The sequence below is a fragment of the Bubalus bubalis genome, chromosome 13 (genome assembly GCF_019923935.1).
Source record: "Bubalus bubalis isolate 160015118507 breed Murrah chromosome 13, NDDB_SH_1, whole genome shotgun sequence".
In the NCBI taxonomy this organism is placed as follows: domain Eukaryota; kingdom Metazoa; phylum Chordata; class Mammalia; order Artiodactyla; family Bovidae; genus Bubalus; species Bubalus bubalis.
In genome coordinates this window covers 183,593-203,445 of record NC_059169.1, presented here as the reverse complement: position 1 = coordinate 203,445, position 19,853 = coordinate 183,593, and the positions used below count along the sequence as shown (strand labels likewise).

Genomic DNA, 19,853 nt, shown 5'->3' with positions numbered 1-19,853 from the left:
ACATATCTGAGAGCACCCCAATACCTTGGAGAGCACCCCACACCCCTGAGAGCACCTCAACACCTCTGAGAGCTGCTGAACATATCTGAGAGCACCCCAACACCCCTGAGAGCACCCCAACACCTCTGAGAGCACTCCAACATCCTTTGCAGGACCCCAACACCCCTGAGAGCACCTCAACACCTCTGAGAGTACCTCAACCCTTCTGAGAGCACCCCAACACCTTGAAAACAGCCCCCCCATAGGTGGGTGCTGGGTGTTAGGGATAGGCAGGGGATGGGGTGGTTGGAGGAGCCCTTGGGAGTCATTTGGGGGCAGGGCCAGGGACCCCACTCTAGCCCTGATGGACGGCTCTGATGTGTTTCCATGAGCTCATGGGGCATTGCCCCGCACCTGCTGATGGCCAGACTGGGACAGCCAGCAAGGGCAGGCGAGATGCTGGCGCAGTTCACTGGCTCAGATGGGGTGTCCAGTAGATGTCCCAGTTCCTCCAGAACAAGTCCCCGTTCAGAAGAGGCAGAGAAAATGAAGAATACACCTGGTTGGTTGGTAGGGACCTACCTATGATGGAATCCCTCCGGAAAACATCTCGATCAAAAATGTAAAAGGACAGGTGACGGAAACTCCGCGGAATCTCGCAGTAGAAGTCCTCTCCATAGAAAGGGCTAGACAGAGACAGAGGGACAGCGTTAGACTCTGTGAGCCACGTCCCTAGTCCTGGGGGTGCCGGGGCCGGGGTGTCGTCAGTCCTGGGGTGTCATCCTAGGGGGATCAGTCCTCAGAGGTGAGCACAGGGTTGGGCCATCATGGTCCAGGCCACTCCCTCTTGGTCAAGGGGAAGCCCACAGTGTCTCTTCGTAGGGACAGAGTTGGAAGCATTTTTCCAAAATAGAGGAAGCTGTGGATGGTGGGGAGCAGGGTGAGACCTTCTCATGTGCCTGTAAGACTGTCTCTTCTTTCTGGGGGACCCAGAGGGCCACATAGCCCGAGCCCCCTGGCTGGCACCTTTGCCCAGGCATCTCTGCACACGGGTCGGAGAGGCACGGCTGCAGGCTTCTCCAGATAAAGGGAACATGCAGCCCAGGGACAGTTGGCCTGAACTACCACTGTATGAAGAGGGCTTAATACCGGCAGCCCTGAGGTCAGCCAGAGTGCCTTTCTTGCTAATTATAGGGAGAAGTTCAAAAGCAGATTCCCCTTTCCCTGAGCCCAGATGTGCAACCACCTCCCTCTGCCTGCAGAGTCATTTCCCACCCTCCACCCCACAACACTGTGCCAGGCTGGCACCGCCCCGCCCCCACCAGGGCCAGCCTCGAAAAAGAACCTGGTTTTCCCCTTTCATGCTGTTCTATGTCCAAACACGGGCATCCGCTTCCCAGGTCTGGGGGAGGGGAGGGCGGGAGCCACGGAATAGAGGGGAGTCTCTTGTGAGCCCCAGATGCGCCCCAGGGCAGCCCACACAGAGCCCAGGGGTCCAGAAGTGGGCTCGGGACCACCCTGCAGAGCAGCGAGAGCCGGAAGCCAGGCAGGTAGGGCCAGGTCTCCAAAAAGGGCACCAGCCAGATTAAACAGCTCAGCGTCTGGCCGATAATCACGCATTGGTTAAACCATTCCCTAAAATCTGGAGTGAAATTCATTAAGCCAAACACCGTATCCAAGCATCTACAGGAGAAGAGTCAAGAAGGGAGGTGACGGCATCCACAGGGACAGTGCTACGGGGCGGTGGTCTCACCCCACCCGCAGGCTGCCCCAGTGCTGGGAGGCCCGGCCACCCCGGGCATGATCTCGCTCAGCTCCCAGAAGCAGCAGAAACCCCTTCTAGCTTCTTTGGAGTCCCTCTTGTACTTCCTCTAAACGGTTTTAAACTCCTTTAAAATCGCCAGGCAGCATGGCCCTTGGTGTCTGCGAGTGTGCATTACGACGGCTTCTGTTTGAGGCTCCCAGACCCTCTCCAAAAGCTCAGGTTCCCCCAGTTGGGGGTCACAGCCAGAGCGCAGGGCGGGCCGGCTTCCGGAGAGAAAGCCGCTCCATACACACGAGGACGTGGACAGTCAGCAGCATCCCTCCGGCCGCTGCTCACATCTGCATGAGACTGTGGGCAGAGCCCGTGGCCAGGGCAGCTCCTCTCCCCTCCTGGACTGTCTTCCCGCCTGGAAAGCCCCTGCTCACGTGGGGTTCACTACCCGGCTCACACCCCACACAGGGCCCCCCACACCCCCCAGGGAAATCATGTGTTCTCACCAACAAGTCACATCTGGACAGTCCTTTTAGGCCACATTTCCTAAAGCAACTGAAGCCACCAGATCCCAGAAGCTTCAGAAAGGCCCTGAGGGAAGGAGGGTGTCGGTGAGACCCCTGGGGGTGAGGGGGCAGCAGCCTGGGAAGCCCTGGGGGAACCCAGGGGGGTCCCATTAACCCGACTTCCAGACTGCCCGGCCGGCAGGCCCACACGGAGGGACTGACTCCTCAGAGGGGTGCACGGGGTCCACCCATGGTCTCTCCTGCAGGGTCCCGGCCTGGCCAGGGCCTGGACACTGTGGTCAGCAGGGCATCTGGGAGCTCAGAGAGAAGCCCCCCATCCTGAGACTCAGGGGCTCAGGGAGGATGGAGACAGGTGCTGGGGGGATGCTCTGAGCTGCAGGCCCCCCTTGGACCAGACAGCCCCAGGACTATGGGGGGAGGGGTCCCCATCAGGGCCCCAGGACTGTGGGAAAAGGGTCCCCCTCAGAGCCCCTGGGACTGTGGGGGATCCTCTCAAAACCCCTAGGACTGTGGGGGGTCCCCCTCAGAGCCCCCAGGACTGTGGAGGGAGGGTCCCCTCAGAGCCCCCCAGGACTGTGGGTGGGTCCTCTCAGAGCCCCTAGGACTGTGGGGGGGTCCTCTCAGAGCCCCCCAGGACTGTGGGGGTACACCCACTCCAGGTGGTATGGAACGTGTGGACCTGAGACCTGCATTTATGTCAAAAATATTTTAAGCTTTAACTTGAGAAATTAGAGAGAAAAACGCAAGCAAAGAAGATGCTATTTGTACAGTCTCATAATGTCAGTTGGTGTTTTCTAGTCAACAACTTGGTTTTCATTAAAAACATCTGAGAAAATGACGTCTTTCCCCTCAAACCACAGACTTCCTCTCCCCCGTCACACCCTAACCCCAAACAGCTTCTCCCTCGGAAGACTGCGGAGGCCCTTCTGGGTCTAGTCACTCCCATCACACAAAGCTCTATTTTCCGAGCAATTTGCATCTCTCGGAAGGAACAGAAGGACCCTCTCAAGTCACTGACCCTCACGCTCCCTCTGACTGCAAACCGGAAGCTCGCGCCCACCGGCTAGGGAACAGCCTTTCATTCGGGAAAGATCTTGGCAAGAGCAGCAGACCGAGATTCTGTAATTACAGCCCAATCGATGCGCTGGCTCCTCCTCCCTGCGGTCCAGAAAGCGGTTATTTAAGTAACTTCTAATTACGTAAAAGGACAATACCTACAAACAAAAGAACAAACCGCCACTGCGATCCCACTGCTCAGAAATAACAGCCACACTGGCCTTCAGGTCCTCACACTCCAGGTCGTTTTTAGAGGATCCCAAGGTTTAAGCAAAAAGGCATCTTACTATGAACGCAACTTTGTAACCTGCCTTCCTTGCTTGACAGACACAACCCAGCAAGGGGGCAGGATGTGCCCGCCTTGCACGCGGCAGGCCCCGGGCCAGGTCTGCAGGGCCAAACAGTCATATGGCCGAGGCCTGGAGGGAGGGGCGTCCAGGCAGGAGGCACAGCACACCTGGCACAGCCGCCCCTGGGGGAGGCGAGGGTTGGAGCAGGAGCCCCTTCCGACCCGCCCCGGGGAGCAGCAGACAGCGTCACTCTCAACATGATCACTTATGTGGACCAATGGAAATGAAGAGCGGCCACTTCGTGCAATACTCCTGCAGAGGACTAGACAAACCCAGCACTGAAGTGAAAGTCAAAGTCGCTCAGTCGTGGCCGACTCTTTGCAACCCCAGGGACTACACAATTCATGGAGTTCTCCAGGCCAGAATACTGGAGTGGGTTGCCTTTCCTTCTCCAGGGGAGCTTCCCAGGGATCAAACCCAGGTCTCCTGCATTGCAGGCAGATTCTTTACCAACTGAGCTATGAGGGAAGCCCCTCAAGAGCTCTGTTTCACTTTGTGTGTGTGTGCCCGTGGCATCAACATGCTCCTTTTACTGGATGAGGTGATGGGTTCCTCCACGGGCAGCCTTCAGCCCCATCTGCCCCAGCCCGGGGACCCCAGGATGCCTTGCAGGCGCGCCACGGCCCTGAGCAGGGAGCCATCCAGCCCCAACCCTGACGACCAGGTTCATAGAGCCTTAACATTTAAATCAAAGGTAAAGAAGTGATGACTTGTCATTTAAATGATTAAAAAGTATGGCTGTAAGAAGTTAAATGTGAACCAGTCCACTTGCAACATCAGGAAGATGCTGCTTTTGGAAGAACGGAAACCATTCCCAAATCACCTGCTGGAGGTGGCCTGGGGTGGACAGAGGCTGGTTCTTCCTGAGGCATCTGACCCTGCGAGTCCCCCAGGACATGTGAGCACGGGTCCTGCACCAGACGTGCAGGAGGGAAGGCAGGAGCCGTGAGCCAGCGCGTGGGTGGGCAGCGTCCGGCAGCCCCAGGGCGTGGGGACTCCTGCACAGGCAGGCCCAGCCTGAAGCCGGGGAAAGGAGGGAAGGGGTGAGTGTCTTTGCTCCACTCCTCACGCTCCAGCTGCACGTCAGGTTGTGGAAGGACAGAGCACACTGGGTGGGCTGACCCACCCAGGCGGCCGAGCTCCCTCTGATACCTCCCCTGGATGGGGCGCCAGACCCTGCGGGCTGTCGGGTTAAGACCAGACCAGGGCTCTTTGATTCTACAGCAACTTTATCAAACAAACAACCAAACACCAAGGTGGTTACTGGAGGAGATTTGGGAGTTAGGGCCACGACACAGCAAGGCACGCAGCCACCTCGGGGGCAAGGCTGAGCCCCAGAGCCCGTCCGCATCAGAGGCCTGTCCTGGGGGCGACGCCCTCCTGGCCTCCCGGGCGCTCTCCCCTCCCTCGCAGCCGCCGTCTGAGTCTGGGCCTGTGCCTCTGGGTGCTGCCCCCAGGTGTGGCCCCTCGAGGGCTGAGCGGCATCGAGACGCCGCCTCCTTCCTGTGGCCTTTCAGTGGCTTCTGGCCTTAGGAATTTCCACGGGGTGTGTCCAGCAACCCCTCCACCTTCTGTGTCTCTAACCCTCTCTCACCCCTTTCATCCCTTTATGTCTCTGGGTATCTTTCAAATGTAATACCTTCAGTTTACCAATTTTCCCTTCGGCTATGTCTAATCAGCTATTTAACGCATTCACTGAGTTTTTCATATCAGTTTTTGGGATCTTCATTTCTGGGCATTCTATTTGAACTTTTCACATGGGTTCAGGTGCTCCTCATCGCTTCTTATCCTGCTGGTGTTTACAATCTTGTCTCTCACTACTCTGTGTTCACTAACCTTTGTTAGCTGACATTCTGCGAACTCTGCAAGTCTAATTCTGCTGTCTACTGTTTATCTTGGGAAATGCATGTGATGCTTTACTCCTGTGTTCTCTGTGCCTTTTCTCCTCTGAGCACAAGTTCCCTGGAATGCTATACTGGAGAATCCTGAGACCTAGATTGAAGAAGACTGGATTGCTTTCGACTGGCTCATCATTGCCTCGGCGGGTGTTACAAACCACTAACCCTGGACTGCATTAATACATGTGCGTGGACTGTGGTTTCTAGACCACAGAGTGTGGTATGGATTCAGGCTGCACACTCACAAGAGCCAGCTCTGCTTGCGAGTGTTCGGCGCCAGGTGGAGGCCGTCCGCCTCGCTGGCTTCCTTTACAGGCAGGTTCCTTGCTCTCGCCCTCACACTGTAGTCCAGGTCCAGGGAGCAGCGTGGCCCCCACCAGCGTGAATAAGGTTTTTGCCTCAATACTAAACATAGTCATATTATAAACCAGTTTTTAAACTGAAGTATACTTAGTTGACAACATGTTTCAGGTTCACAGCAAAGTGGTCCCCACACACACACACACACACATTCTTTTTCAGATTTTCTTCCGTTATAGGCTATTGCAAGATATTGAATACAGTTCTCTGTGCTTACAAGAGGTCTTTGCTGTTTATCTATTTTATATATAGTGGTGCGCATATGTTAACCCCTCTCCCCTCCCCCACTATACCCTTTGGTAACCATCGGTTTGTTTTCTATGTCTGTCTATTTCTGGTTTGTAAGTAAGTTCATTTGTATCTTTTTTTTTAGATTCCACATGTCAGCAGTACTGTATATTATTTTCTGTCTGACTCACTTTACTTAGTGTGACCATCTCTAGGTCCATCCATGTTTCTGCAAATGGCATTCCTGCATTCTTTTTTATGGCCAAGCAGTAGTTCATGGTGTGTGTGTATATGCACACACCTTGTTTATCTGTTGGCGCGCTTCAGGTTGTTTGCGTGTTCTGGCTACTGTAAACCCTGCTGCAGTGAACACAGCAGGCGTGCATCTTATCGAACGACGGCTTTCTCTGGATATACACTCAGGACGCGGACTACTGGATCCTACGGTAGTTCTGTTTTCAGTTTTTTAACTAAAAAAAACTTGTGTCTCGCATAGTTTAGTTTCGATCTGCTTTCCTCTAATGGTTAGCAATGCTGGACATCTTTTCATGTGCCTGCTGGCTCTCTGTATGTCTTTGGAGAAATGTCTAGGTCTTCGGCCCGTTTTCTGATGGGCTGTCTGGTTTCTGGCATGGCTGTCTTTTCACCTCGTGTATGGTTTCCTTAAAGAGGAAACAAAAACTATACAAAAGTGATTACATTTAGCTAGGTCCCATTTGCTTATTGTTTCATATTTTTGTAGGCTCTTGGAATTATTTTGTGCAAATTTGTCTATTTGCTGTCAGCTTTAACTTTCTGCTTTCAGCACTCCTGGCCTTATCTTGTATATTAGATAAGCACTCAATAAATATTAGTTGAGCTAATGAATACATTAACCTTAAAAGCTAGCATATTAACACTGCCTGTGTGGAAAGCATGAATGGGGAGTGAGGGTCAGAAGGAGCGTGTGCTCTGGGCCCTCCTGAGCTATCTGACCCTCCTGGAGTTACCTAGGCCCTCCTGTAGTTACCCGGCCCCCCTGGAATTACCTGGCTCCCCTGGAGCTACCCGGCCCCCCCTGGAGTTACCCAGCCCCCCTGGAGGTACCCGGCCCCCCTGGAGGTACCCGGCCCCCCTGGAGTTACCCGGCCCCCCTGGAGGTACCCGGCCCCCCTGGAGTTACCCGGCCCCTCTGGAGTTACCCTGCCCCCCTGGAGTTACCCAGGCCCTCCTGTAGTTACCCGGCCCCCCTGGAGTTACCCGGCCCCCCTGGAGGTACCCGGCCCCCCTGGAGTTACCCGGCCCCCCTGGAGCTACCCGGCCCCCCTGGAGGTACCCGGCCCCCCTGGAGTTACCCGGCCCCCCTGGAGTTACCCGGCCCCCCTGGAGGTACCCGGCCCCCCTGGAGTTACCCGGCCCCCCTGGAGTTACCCGGCCCCCCTGGAGGTACCCGGCCCCCCTGGAGTTACCCGGCCCCTCTGGAGTTACCCGGGCCCTCCTGGAGGGCCGGGGCTGCCCTGGTTCTGGCCGCCCGCCCCGCTCCCCCCACCCCCCGCTGACAACACCACTAACCCGGCTAACGTGCAGCCCACAGTCTCCCCTCTCTGCCCCCAGAGCACAGTGTCTTGTGCCACCAAAACCAGAAAGTATGGTTTCTATTTCTAAACTCATAAGAAATATTTTTAGGAATGGTCCTCACTTCTTGCCCTCACCTGAGGCAGAGGTTCCTCAACAGAGTCGCTTCCCAGAGACCCTCACCCAGCAGGTCTGCAGGGAGCCCAGTTTCACAGGGATCGATGCTAATTCTCCAGGTTTATGATCCTCTAACAGGGACTATTTAAACACAGAAGGACTCCTCTCCTGGGAAGCTCACAGAAATAACCCTTGCAGGTTATCCCAAAGCCACACTAGAGTCTTGACAAACTCCTCAGTCTTCTCGTTTTGCTTCAACAAATCACTTCAGAGGATGTGGAGTGTGGACTGAAATAACACAGGACCTCGGGAGCCGCCCTGCTAGTGTGGGCAGAGACAGGGCAGATGGTGAAGGGAAGTGTCTCCATGTTTCGGGGTCAGGAGATCTTAACGGTTTCTAAAACTTAAGTTCATTAAGTCATCAGAACGTGCTGTTTGTTCCCACTTAGAAGCAGCAATAAGCAAGTATATAATTCATCTGCTAAAAATGTTCTCAAGCCCAAAATAGCTCTGTGGATGGACCCAGACAACCCACAGTCCTAAGCTGAGGGCGGGGCCGCAGCCAGAGCCTCGCTTGTGCTGGTCGAGACCCCACCCGGCTCTGTATTTCTCCCAGACCCACATCCCGACCCCACCCACCTGCCAGGCAGCAAGGCACCGCCCCCAGCATGCTGTGACCACAGATGCTACAGTTCCGTCCCTAGGGTGGGGTCCCTAGGGTGGGGTCCCTAGGGTGGGGTCCCTAGGGTGGGGTCCCTAGGGTGGGGTCGGGGCCAGGGGGCCTGGAGCTGGTGGGAAATGCGAATCACAGCCCACTGGAACCAACTGGAACCAACCGGGCTTGAACAGGCTCTCGGGGGATTCCTACACAAGCTGACCTGTTTCTTTTGCTGCAAACTCCTCTGTCTCCAGGCCTGAACTCTCCTTTTCTCACCTGATCCCCACACCTTAAATTCCATCGGCAAATGTTCTCGAGGCCTCTGACCTCTGTGGGCAGTGACTTCTACACTCATCTTGAGCCTCCTTAGGAAAAGGAAGATGGTAAAAAAGCTTCCCAAATGTTTATGCTCTGAAATCCACGATCTACACTCCTGTTGCACCAGTTCATCTGGACTTAGGAAGTTCCTACCCACCTCCCAGCAGACAGACAGCCTCTGCTCTGTCCTCCCACCCAGTCCTGGACACTAGGAGCATTCAGGGACCATCAGCTCATAACTGCCCAGTGAGCCAAGAGACAAGGAGATGGAAGGTCAGGGATTATCAGCCTCAAACAGAGCAGCAGCAGACATACCAGAGTGATTTCTCCACGACTTTGGTCCTGAAAACCTCCTCCTGGTCGAGGTTCACTGTGCAGTAACAATCACGCATCTTGTTTGGCCCCGGGTATGTGGGAAGATTTTTGGCTTCACCTAAAAGCAAATGTAAATCATCCATTTAGCATGGAATTATTTAGTCTCCTAGTTACTCAGACATCTTTCCCAATAATGGGTTTATTCCACAGCAAGGCGCCTGCTCACTTCTGCATATTCTGTACATTTTCTTGTTGCCACCAAACTGCTGAAGAAAAAACCATTTGCACTGTTACATGAAGGTGACATGCATTAACCTCTAAAACAATGGATTCCTGTAAAAGTAGGAATCCATCAGCCTAGAAATTGTTTCCTTTTACCCACATTTAGTCAGTTCAGTTCAGTCACTCAGTCGTGTCCGACTCTGCAATGCCGTGGACTGCGGCACGCCAGGCCTCCCTGCCCATCACCAACTCTTGGAGTTCACGCAAACTCAGGTCCGTCGGGTCAGTGATCAGCCCCTTTAATATTTTTAATGTTTAAACCATGGTGTGTGTTAATCCCTCAGTCATGTCTGACTCTTTGTGACCACATAGACTGTAGCCCACCAGGCTCCTCTGTCCATGGAATTCTCCAGGCAAGAATATTGGAGTGGGTAGCCATTTACTTCTGCAGGGGATCTTCCCAACCCAGGGATTGAACCTGCATCTCCTGCACTGCAGGCAGATTCTTTACCATCTGAGCCACCAGGGAAGACCTTAAATTATAGTAAGATACACAGAAATTCAAAGTATCCTCTCACTCCCCTTTAAGCATACAGCTCAGCGGCACCCTCGTTAACTACAGCACGCTTGCACAATCGACCTCAAGAACCCTTTCATCTCAGAACACTGAAACCCTTCTCCCACGAGACAACAAGCCCCATTTCCGCTCTTGCAGCTCGCTCCTAGATTCGGTCTCTGTGGCCTTGGCGACCCTAGGGGCCTCACAGGAGTGGGGTCACCATGCTTGTCCTTCTGGGCCCGGCTTATGTCACTCAATGCCGTGTCCCCAAGGCTCACCCACGTCCTGGCCTGATGCAGCATCCCCTTCTTTCCCGAGGTTGACACTTGCTTATCTATTAATCCCCAGCTCTCTGTTTATTCTGATTAATTTGATAGTATTAGGTCAAAGCTGGGGCAATAACCAAGGTTCACAAAGAGTCGGAAACGACTGAAGTACCTCAGCACGCACGCACAAACAACAACGCCAGCGAGGAGACGTCCAGGGGACCAGCTGCGCCCGTGCCTCCCTCTGCGCGTTGGGAGAAAAGGCACAAGCTGCAGGCAGCCTGCGGCAACCAGCCCACGGTGCCTGTGACCCCAGGTCTGACTGGAGACCGCCGGCAAAGTCACAGCTGCCTGGCCCTCTGCCAGGAGCTGGGGCGAGCTCGCTGCGGGCCACCGCGGCCCCTCTGCTTGCGGACCAAGTGGGAGCAGAGGGGGCTTCTCCTCCCAGGTCAGAAGGAAGGAACCCCCTCAAAAAGCTCCTGCCCCCCAGGGGCCTCCTGTTCCCCAGCTGGGGGTCTGAGGGCCCCAGACGCAGGGGCAGGGAGGGGGCAGTCCCGGCGCGGCGACACCTGCCAGCACCACCCAGGGCCGCACCCCCGCCCCTGGTTAAAGCTGAAAAAAAAACAACAACAGAAACCAAACTGAAACCAGAGCAGAAGTTCCTCAGCGCTCACTCGGCACCTCCACCCCACGAACGTGCTTGACTCTGCTCTCAGGGAAACACGCAGTTTGCAGCTTCCTGCCACAGCCTCTGAAGGGCAGAGGCGAGTTTGCGAGTCCGAAGCCTCTCTTTCAAGCTTTTCATTAATGTCATCACTTGGGACGGAGCAAAGCAACACGTTAAAGAAGCCATGCAATAACCGAGTGGATGTTTTCTGTGCCAACAAATCGAGTGTTCTGAGGCTTCCTAGCAGCCCTGGCTGCAACCTGAACACACACACCTGCTGCACTCCGGGGACCTGCCACACCATGCCTGGGACCCCAGGCCTCCCCTTGGAGCCTCAGCTTCCCAACCATGAGGCGTGAGGACTCACACCCTAGGTTCCTCTAACTCAAAAGCTTCTGCAGGGGTTTTCCTGCGGGAATCGTCAGGGAATCATCAGTGACTCTCAGATGGTGAAGAAAAAGAAATAACCAGTGAATTGTTTTCCTACGATTACCCCCATGACACCTCAATGCTGCAAGGCCCTGGACACCAGGCCACTCCAAGGGAGCTGGGCATAGAAACACAGACAAGCTGAGAAGGGTACGTGATTCCATGCAGCTTCCAGCCCCGTCATGCAGTGTCTAGAGACAGATTTTCCATGCGCTCCTGGCAGAGGCAAGCACTCGCGTGTGCTCATGCAGGTGCATGCAGACCGTGACGAGCCGCATCCGAAGGGGCCCATCGACTTCCTGCCTGCTTCCCGGACTGATGCTCACAAGCCTTCCCCCGAAACCACTCCGACTTCCCTGCTGACACTGCTAGGGTGTGACTGCACTTCCTGTTGGAATTCTTTTTTTTTGCAAGAAATGAGGTATTTGGCTGCAAGTGCTTGTGTTTCTTAAAAGTAGAAATAAATCTTTTTTTTTAAGTCTTACTGGAGATGGCCTCTAGTGGAAAACACAGGACGGGGATTTTTCCTGTTTATTCTCCTAAGAGCCTCAAAACACAAGCAGCAGCAGCTGACACCACTCTTCAAGAACAGAGGAGATGGAAATGCCTTCTCTGAACAACCAGTTAAAACTGTGAGACGATGAACATGGCCTCCCACCCCCCGCCCCACCCCCACGGCTACAGAAACGTCCTGGTTGCTATGACGATGGCATCAGAGGCCAGAGACCAGCCAGGCGCCGGAGCCAGTGTTAACAAGTGACTCAGGCCAGGAGGGCAGGGAGGAGGCCCGCACCCCATCTGGCCACGTCGTCTGCCGGGCCCTGCATGTGGGGGCCCCGCCAGGGCCACGGGGGCAGGGGTGGGTCCCAGCCACACCAGAGCAGATGACGTCTGTTCCATCGGCGTCACTTATGCCAAAGGCTGGAGGTCGGTTTCTTCCTGACTACAGGTTATGGGGGCTTTTCGTCCCTCAAGTGAGAAGAGAGATGTGTTCTTTTTTCTCATGTGTGGAGCTGTTTACCTAAGAAGGCAAAGTCATGCCTGGTATTCAGTAGGTGGTGATTATTTGATAAATGAATGGATGGATAAATGCCTGCAAAGAAAAAGGAAAGTAAACTGGTTTCATTCTAAGAGCCAAATAAGTCACATTATCAAATGTGTCCCTCCTGTTAACCACGACTCCAAAATGTATCCTGTTCACCCAGAGTGACCGTCTGCTGGTGGATTGATCCAGACGGCAAATTTGTGCCAAGTATCATCTCTGAATGCTGAATTTACTGACAGACATAAAAGGCGGCACCTAAAAGCCCGTGATAAACCAGTGCTGAAGCAGCAAACCCGTCTCTAATTAAGGTGTCAGGCCGTGGTTCCTGGCCGCTGCTGGCCACACTCCACGCACACTCCAGGCGATCACAGCCAGAAAGACCCAGCCCCGCAGAGGGCTGGTCTCCAGCCTGACCCAGCAGAGGGGCGGGCCTCCTGAGGGCCGTGGGTGGTCTCCGCAGCTCCATCAGCTTCAGCCCAGACCAGGAAGCCCACTGCCCTGCAGGGCCAGCAGCGTGGTCTGCACCCCAAGAGGCCATCGCTGGTCCAGCCAGCCCGGCCCCCACATCCACGGGCTCACCTCCAAGGGGCTCTGACCTCGGCTGCTGCCCTCACTTGCCCCCGGGAAGACGCCCAGCAGTGAGCCGGGGCCTCAGATTTGCCGTGTCCACGAAGCACGGGACCTCTGCTCTGTCCTACTACATAGGCTGGTCCTCAGTTCAGCTACAGGCCAAACTCTGTAACCACATGTGACCAGCTGCAGGAGCCCCAGACCCTCGTCCTGCGGAGACAGCCCTCCTCAGCCCTCCCCGCGCACAGGGGCAGGACCTGGTGAGGGAGCCACAGCCCCCGGGCTCCCGTCTGCTCTCTCCAAGTGCCTACAGGGCTATGGAGTCTGGTGGCCAGCGTAGCTCCCTGTAAGTACGTAAAAGCCCATTTCCCACTGGAGATCAGTTTCATGATGAAAACATTCTCTTTCCTTGAATATGTTTTTGACTGCCTTGCTATTTTCTTTTAACACTTGATATTAAATAGAACAGCTTCTCAGATGGCTCAGGGGTAAAAAGACCCCACCTGCCAACGCAGCAGAGACACAGAACTGACGCAGGTTGGTCCCTGGGTCAGGAAGATGCCCTGGAGGAGGAAGCGGCCCCCACTCCAGTATTCCTGCCTGGGATATTCCATGGACAGAGGAGCCTGGTGGGCCACAGTCCATGGTGTCGCCAAGAGTTGGACAACTGAGCGACCGAGCACACACATTAAAAGAAAGAACATCCCCACAATCAGATGAGGCTAGACTCCTGAATCAAGTTACAGGCAGCCTCCTCTACCGCAGGGTGGTTTACAAGCCAGGAGGGCTCTGGGCTGAGCTGCCTGACACAGAGCAGCCGAGGTCTGCTCCAGGTACTGGGGTGGGGGGGATACCCAGGACGCAGGAAGACCCGCAAACGCGCATCTCAGGTCTCCCCCAATTTCCAAAAAGAACAGGTGACAACATGAAAGACAAGAATAAAATAAGTCTGCCAGAAGGCAATCAAAGTCTAACATACAGTAGGAGAGAGGAGAGCCGGACCTTCCAGCCCACCGTGAGTGGCTCAGTGACACACCCAGGTGCTGAGTCCCAGGAGCTAATGAACACGTGGAAATGGCAGAACACACAATTCTCGTGATTTACCTAAAAGTGAAACGCACTAGCTCTCCAGGAGAAAACACTATGAAAAGACAGTCAGGCATGTCTTCCGAGAAACGGTTACAGAAGATGCAGAAACGCCCTCTGGGGCTCTTCTCTGATGACCTGTGCCAAGCATGCAGCACGGGAGGGGCCGCTGATGGGCCGAGCCCCCCAGGCAGCCAGGAGCCCTGGGAAGAGCCCGACGGGGCCCTGCTCCCCACATGGACACCACAGGGTCGCCCCTCAGACTGGGGCTGCGAGGCAGAGGGACCCCAGAGCGTCCGGTCACCCCCTCCTCACCGTGACCCACAGTCACTCCTGCTCCCGCTTCCTCTCTGCATCCAGCAGTGCTGGGCAGTCGGTGAGGCACTCCTGAAACCTGTGTTCCAGCGAGTCAAGGAGCAAGCCTGTGACGACATGGTCTGCTGGGCACTGACCACGCGGCAGCCTCTCCCCAAACACACAGCACAGGGCGTCAGAGCTCCTGTGCTGCCCATCCTGGGGGGACTCCCACGTCCCTCCCTCTGGTCTGAGCTGGCCTCAGGGCCCTGAGTGACCAGGGGCAACTGCAGGGCTTCCTGGGGGAGGTCGCAGCCATGAGCCTCCACCCTGGCCGCTGGACACCGGTGCTCTGTGTGTGGAGCCACAGGCCAGGCCCCACTATCATGCATGTGACCCAGGAAGCCCTGGCCAGCCTGACTTTTCAGCGCCCCACACGGTGACAGAGGCCTCAAGTGCCCGCAGGGCAGCCTGCCCACCAGCTGCCCACCAGAGCTCCCTCCCAGCTGCACGTCCAGCCCGTATCACTGCCCCGACGTCCTGAGAGGTGACGGTGCAGCGCTCAGACGCTCAGGCGCTCGGGCCAAGCGGCACCTCCCCACCCCGCCCGCGGTGACGACACACAGGTGCGATGCACGCGGCTACAGAGCCCCCAGGAGGTCCTGGGCGCCCCCCGGGTGAGGAGACCCTGCCCTGCGCCCCTGGTGCCTCTGACTCTGACGCAAAGGCCCTCCGACTCGAGAATGATGACGTGGGATGACGTGCGGCGGGGACGCTGGGGCTCCGGCAGGACCATCGGCAGCTGGGGAGGGCACCGGGCGCACGGCAGTAGGGGACCCTTGGGTCGGCTGTCCCCATGCGGTGACTTTTCAATTCTGAATCACCTGACGCCGTTCAACACTGGTGGTTTCACACGTTCCTAATTCAGAACTCTCACGCCTTTTGCAAACTCAGAAGGTCAGTTGTGCTGGGCCACGTCTCCACCATGATGGTCACCAGCCAGGTCGGGGTGGCCCCGCCCAGGAGCCCTGCCTGCCCTCCTGCGCTGAGACTGTCAGAGTGTATCTCATCGCCACCCAGGCCTTGCGGAAGCATCACCCAAGTACAAACATGAGCCGGGCCACGTGGGGGGGCCCCTCCTGCCGGAGGCCTCCTCCCACCCCAGAAGCTTCTGTCTCCCCCAGGGCCCAGGCACGGGTCACCTTGAGTGCTGGGCATCTCCAGCTGAATGCACGGTCCTGTGGGGCTGAGGGAGGGAAATCTGGGGCACAGGTCCGTGGCACCTCTGCAAGTACAGGATGCAGGGTGGGCAGCACCCTCCAGGCTCCCGGGCCCGGTGCCCCCACACCCGCAGGAGGCCCCAGCTTCCGGGCCAGCGGGAAAGCAGGGCCTGCAGGGGCGGGTGAGGGCCTCCCACCCTGGCTGCCCCTCACTGCCCCTCACGCAGCCGCTCCCGGAAGAGCCTGCAGACCATCTGCCCACCCAGAGCACTCCTCTGTCTGTGGCGCCGGCAAGGGGGCTCGGGGTCAAGTGTCGCTGAGGCTCCCGGGGGAGACGAGCCACAGGCACAAAGCAGCTGGGTGGGGGTCATGCTCAGACCAGTTTTGTGGACAACACACCCCAGAATTACTTAGATCTTCTATCTGAACTGGATTCAACATATTCAGCACCTGAAACACAAAATGTTAGGTAACTTTGCTTTCACTCAGATGCCCATCTTTTCCCAACGGGAAAAAAGCATACGCTATCATTCCCTTGTGCTTTTCTAATTAAGCCAGAAATAAAAATAGTGCTCTTGGACAACAACTCAATCCTGAAATAAAAGCTGTGAAATTAAGTCAAGGGAAAAAGAAACCACGTGTCTCCTTCATTTTATAACGTTGTGAACAGGTATTTCTGATTCCTTGGAAACTGAAATTTTGTGCCTCTGTTTAGGAAATACTTTTTCACCTAATGCTGCACTTCTAAGGGCTGCTAAGACCAGAAAAGAGGAGGGTATTTACGGCTGTCTCCCCAGCCTGGGGACACACCTGAGCGGCGCCCTGACAAGCCTGCCCGGATGATGGGACCTGGAGCTGCACCTCCTGTTGGGCACCAGGCGCCCAGCAGGCATGTGGGGGGCGTGGGGCACGTGGGCCCCTCCCTTCAGGGTCCCTTGGAGGCAGGACACAGGGAGAGGGCTGACGCACACGCTCAGCCAGGCGACAGCGCCGTCACAGGCCCCCACATCCGGCCATCTGGCAGGCGTGGGGGCACACTGGGGCCTCCGCTCACACGCCGGCCTGGACCAGCCTCAGCGAGTGACACCCCTCACTGGCGTTCCCGGCACCCGTGCCTCGTCTGGGCCCCTCAAAGATGGAGCAGGGACTGCAATAGCTGGGCGTCCGCCCAGGAACCGCGTCCTGTGACCGCCTGCTTTGACGGGCCTGAACACATCTGTAAACTGCAAATCCCCCAATTAATTTTCACATACCAAGCTCAAAAAGAAGCTTCTGGAAAACAAACTACGGAAGCTACTTAAGAAGTCAGTAGGGCCGAGAATGCCCTTATGTGAGACACCGTGACAGCTAAAACAGGAGCTGAAGGCAGATTGTTGGAGTTTCACCCCCGCGTCAAGCCTCCCCAGCTCCGCTCCACAGACTCTCAACCCTCTAGTCCTTGTGCGTCACTAACTACGCGGGGATTTCCAGGAGGTTATCAGGAAAGGGCGTGGGGTAAGGAGTCAAGGTAGCTGAGAGGGAGAAGGGGATAAAAGAGAGGGCAGGGGTATCACAAGATGCTTCTTTAATGCAACAAACTAAGGTGAAGACAGCATGGAAGCCGCTGGAAGGATGAGGCCTCCTGGATTCGAGCTCCCCAAGGGCAGGGAGGCCACCCCCTGGGGTCCCTGAGCCCCTGGGCAGGATCAGGAGGCGCCGGGACGCAGGCGATGCAGAACAGAAAACAGTCCACAAGACATGCCTGCGGGACCTCAGGCAGGGGAGCGGACCCAGGAAGAGCCAGGAAAGGGGCACAGCTGGGCCGACGCCTGGCAGTGGACGCGGACGAGCCACCCCACAGCTGGCTGACCCACAGCCATCTCACAGGTGCGAGGGTCCACAGGTGTGTACGCGCATGTTTTGATTTTTGTTTTTCAACAGAAAAATTTACTGAGATAGGGTCAGCAGACCACAAAATTCACCCACTTAAAATGAACAATTTAATGTTTCCAGCACATTCGCAGGGTGTGTGCAACTATCGCCCCTCGCGGGCTTCCCTGGTGGCTCAGCTGGTGAAGAATCCCCCTGAAACGCAGGAGACCCTGGCTTGATACCTGGGTCAGGAAGCTCCCCTGGAGAAGGGATAGGCTACCCACTCCAGTGTTCTTGGGCTTCCCTGGTGGCTCAGACAGTAAAGAATCTGCCTGTGATGTAGGAGACCTGGGTTCGATCCCTGGGTTGGGAAGATCCCCTGGATTAGGGCATGCATCCCATTCCAGTATTCTTGCCTGCAGAATCCCATGGACAGAGAAGCCTGGTGGACAATAGTCCATGGGGTCGCAAAGAGTCAGACACGATTGAACAACTAAGCACGTCACCCCTCACACCCCCTTCCTCCCCCTACCCGGGTCCAGGCAACTTTGTTCTGCCCAGGGTGCCCGTGTGGTCTGACTGGGTGTCAGTTCAGGGTTCAAGTCCCCCCCTCACATCTGCAGGTCCCGTCCCATCTTCACTGCTCAAGTGTGTTCACTGGTCCACACTTTGTAACTTTCACACACATCTATTGAACTGCCAAGCCGAGCACAGCATTTGAAACGCTCCTTCCCAGATCCTTGCTAGAACCGAGTCATCAAAACCGTGCACCTTTCCAGTCTGAGAGGCAAACATGCTGTGCGCTCTGCTGTCCATTTGCTACAAAGGCTCTTATTGCTGGACCTGATTCCATTCCATTTATTCGGGACTTAAAGCCACTCCCAGCCTCTCTCCTGTCCCTCTTCCCCGTCCTGGGCAGGACAAGGTCCCCCACACCTGCCCTGCCGAGGCTGGCACCCCCACTCTGACGGAACCCTGAAGACGAGGTGCAGGGAGCTGAGATCTTGGCCGTCAAGTTCTGACCTTTCCAAGTATGTGTGCACCTACGCTCCTGACTAGCTCCTCTCCAACACCCTGTGGGGTGCGGCCCAGAGGGGCTGAGGCCCCCCATGGCCAGCAGCTGCCGGTGGCCCGCCGGCCGGGGTGAGGGCTGCCGCAGTGCAGGGGCCTGGGTTCTGACGGCAGAACATTCCTACAAGTTAGCATTAGTGTTATTTAGGATTCCAGGAGGGAAGACAATCTGGAAAATATGATTTTGGGGAAAGTCGCCAAGGGCACTGCGGCCATGGGCCCCTCCAGGCTCAGCGAGCAGGGGCGGGCACCTGGCCTCCATCCGCAGAGGGAGGATCCAGGTTCGTTTTCCAGAAACGAACCAAAGACGGCCCCACCGCGTCTACTCTGGGGCCACTTTTGCTTTTCTTTCTTTTTCCCCCCACCTTTCTCTGAAATAGTCGTGGCTTGAAGTTGAGAAAGAAAAGTTCTTAGATGTTAACAAAAGATTAGAAAAATCATTTTCTTATAAATTCAGAACTTGCACTAGTACATCTGGTCCAAACACCGAGTTTTGGAAATAATTTTAAGTGCACGGTGTCCCTTCACCCTTTGAGCCTGGCCTGGAGGGGCCACTGCCCAGACCCTTTCAGACGGGGGGGCCCTGAGGTCCGAGACAACGACCAGGCCTCACCCGGCTCAGCTGTCTCCGTGCTGACCTCCGGAGTGTGGGGGCTGTGGGGGGCCTGAACCTGCACACTCTCTGCACTCAGCACACCCCACCCCCCGCAACCTCAGCAGCTCCGGTTCCGAGTCGGGGCGTCCCCTGGAGGGAGGGCAGCCACGACACAGCTGGTCTGTTCACTCGTGTGACTTCCAGCGGGCACGCACGTGTGACCTGTGCGAGCGGGCTGCAGCAGCCCTGTAGGAGCAGCACCGACTGGAACCCTGGCAAGCGCCTCACTCTCCCAGCAAACCTGCCGCGACGAGGCACGGCCCTCAGCTGGGCCCCTGAAGCCCCCTGATGCCCACAGCCCTGGTCCTCAAGCCTCTGCCATTTTGTGGAGGTCAGCTGTGCCCGTGGTGCCAGCTCCCCCTGCCCCCCTGTTCAAGACGCCAGGCGACTCTCAGCAAGCAGGCGAGCAAGGAATGTGCTTGGCACTAATGGGCCCACTCAGAGGTCAGGGGGCCTGGGCCTGCAGGGGGACCTTGGGCTCATCAACCGTCTTTTCTCAGATGAGCAGAAACCCTGCGGCCAGCCACACGCACTACCTTGCAGAGGATATCAGGAGGCGGAAGGGGGCACCCTGAGAGCGGGAAGAGGCTGCTGGACTGCAGCTGGGGCTTCGCACCCAGAGACCAGGGGGCAGCTTCTCGGAGACACAGAAGAGGGGCAGGCTGGGAGGCAGAGGGTGCCAGGAGGTGGCGGCCAGGGGACCCGCTGCAGGCGGTGAGGGGTGCAGCAGGGGCAGGTCAGGAGAGGCTGGAGGCTGGCTGGAGCCAGAGGAGGCGGGACACCCCAGGGAACATTCCAGAAC

At 56.4% G+C, this 19,853-nt stretch overlaps 1 protein-coding gene across 7 annotated transcripts in view; it reads right to left on the bottom strand.

Moving 5' to 3' along the window:
- The window catches only part of RASA3 (RAS p21 protein activator 3), an 83,617-nt gene that overhangs the window by 41,277 nt on the left and 22,487 nt on the right, over window positions 1-19,853 (bottom strand). For 4 of the 7 annotated variants that reach the window (XM_045162487.1, XM_045162488.1, XR_006639869.1 and 1 more), the window contains exons 2-3: window positions 9,117-9,234; window positions 562-665 (exon numbers count right to left, since the gene is read on the bottom strand). In XM_045162487.1, the coding sequence (XP_045018422.1) occupies window positions 562-665; window positions 9,117-9,234 (222 nt within the window). Of the gene's footprint in view, window positions 1-561; window positions 666-9,116; window positions 9,235-10,335; window positions 10,467-19,853 lie in introns of those variants that run through there. The other 3 variants (XM_006076609.4, XM_025262499.3, XM_025262498.3) reach the window with 3 other exon arrangements.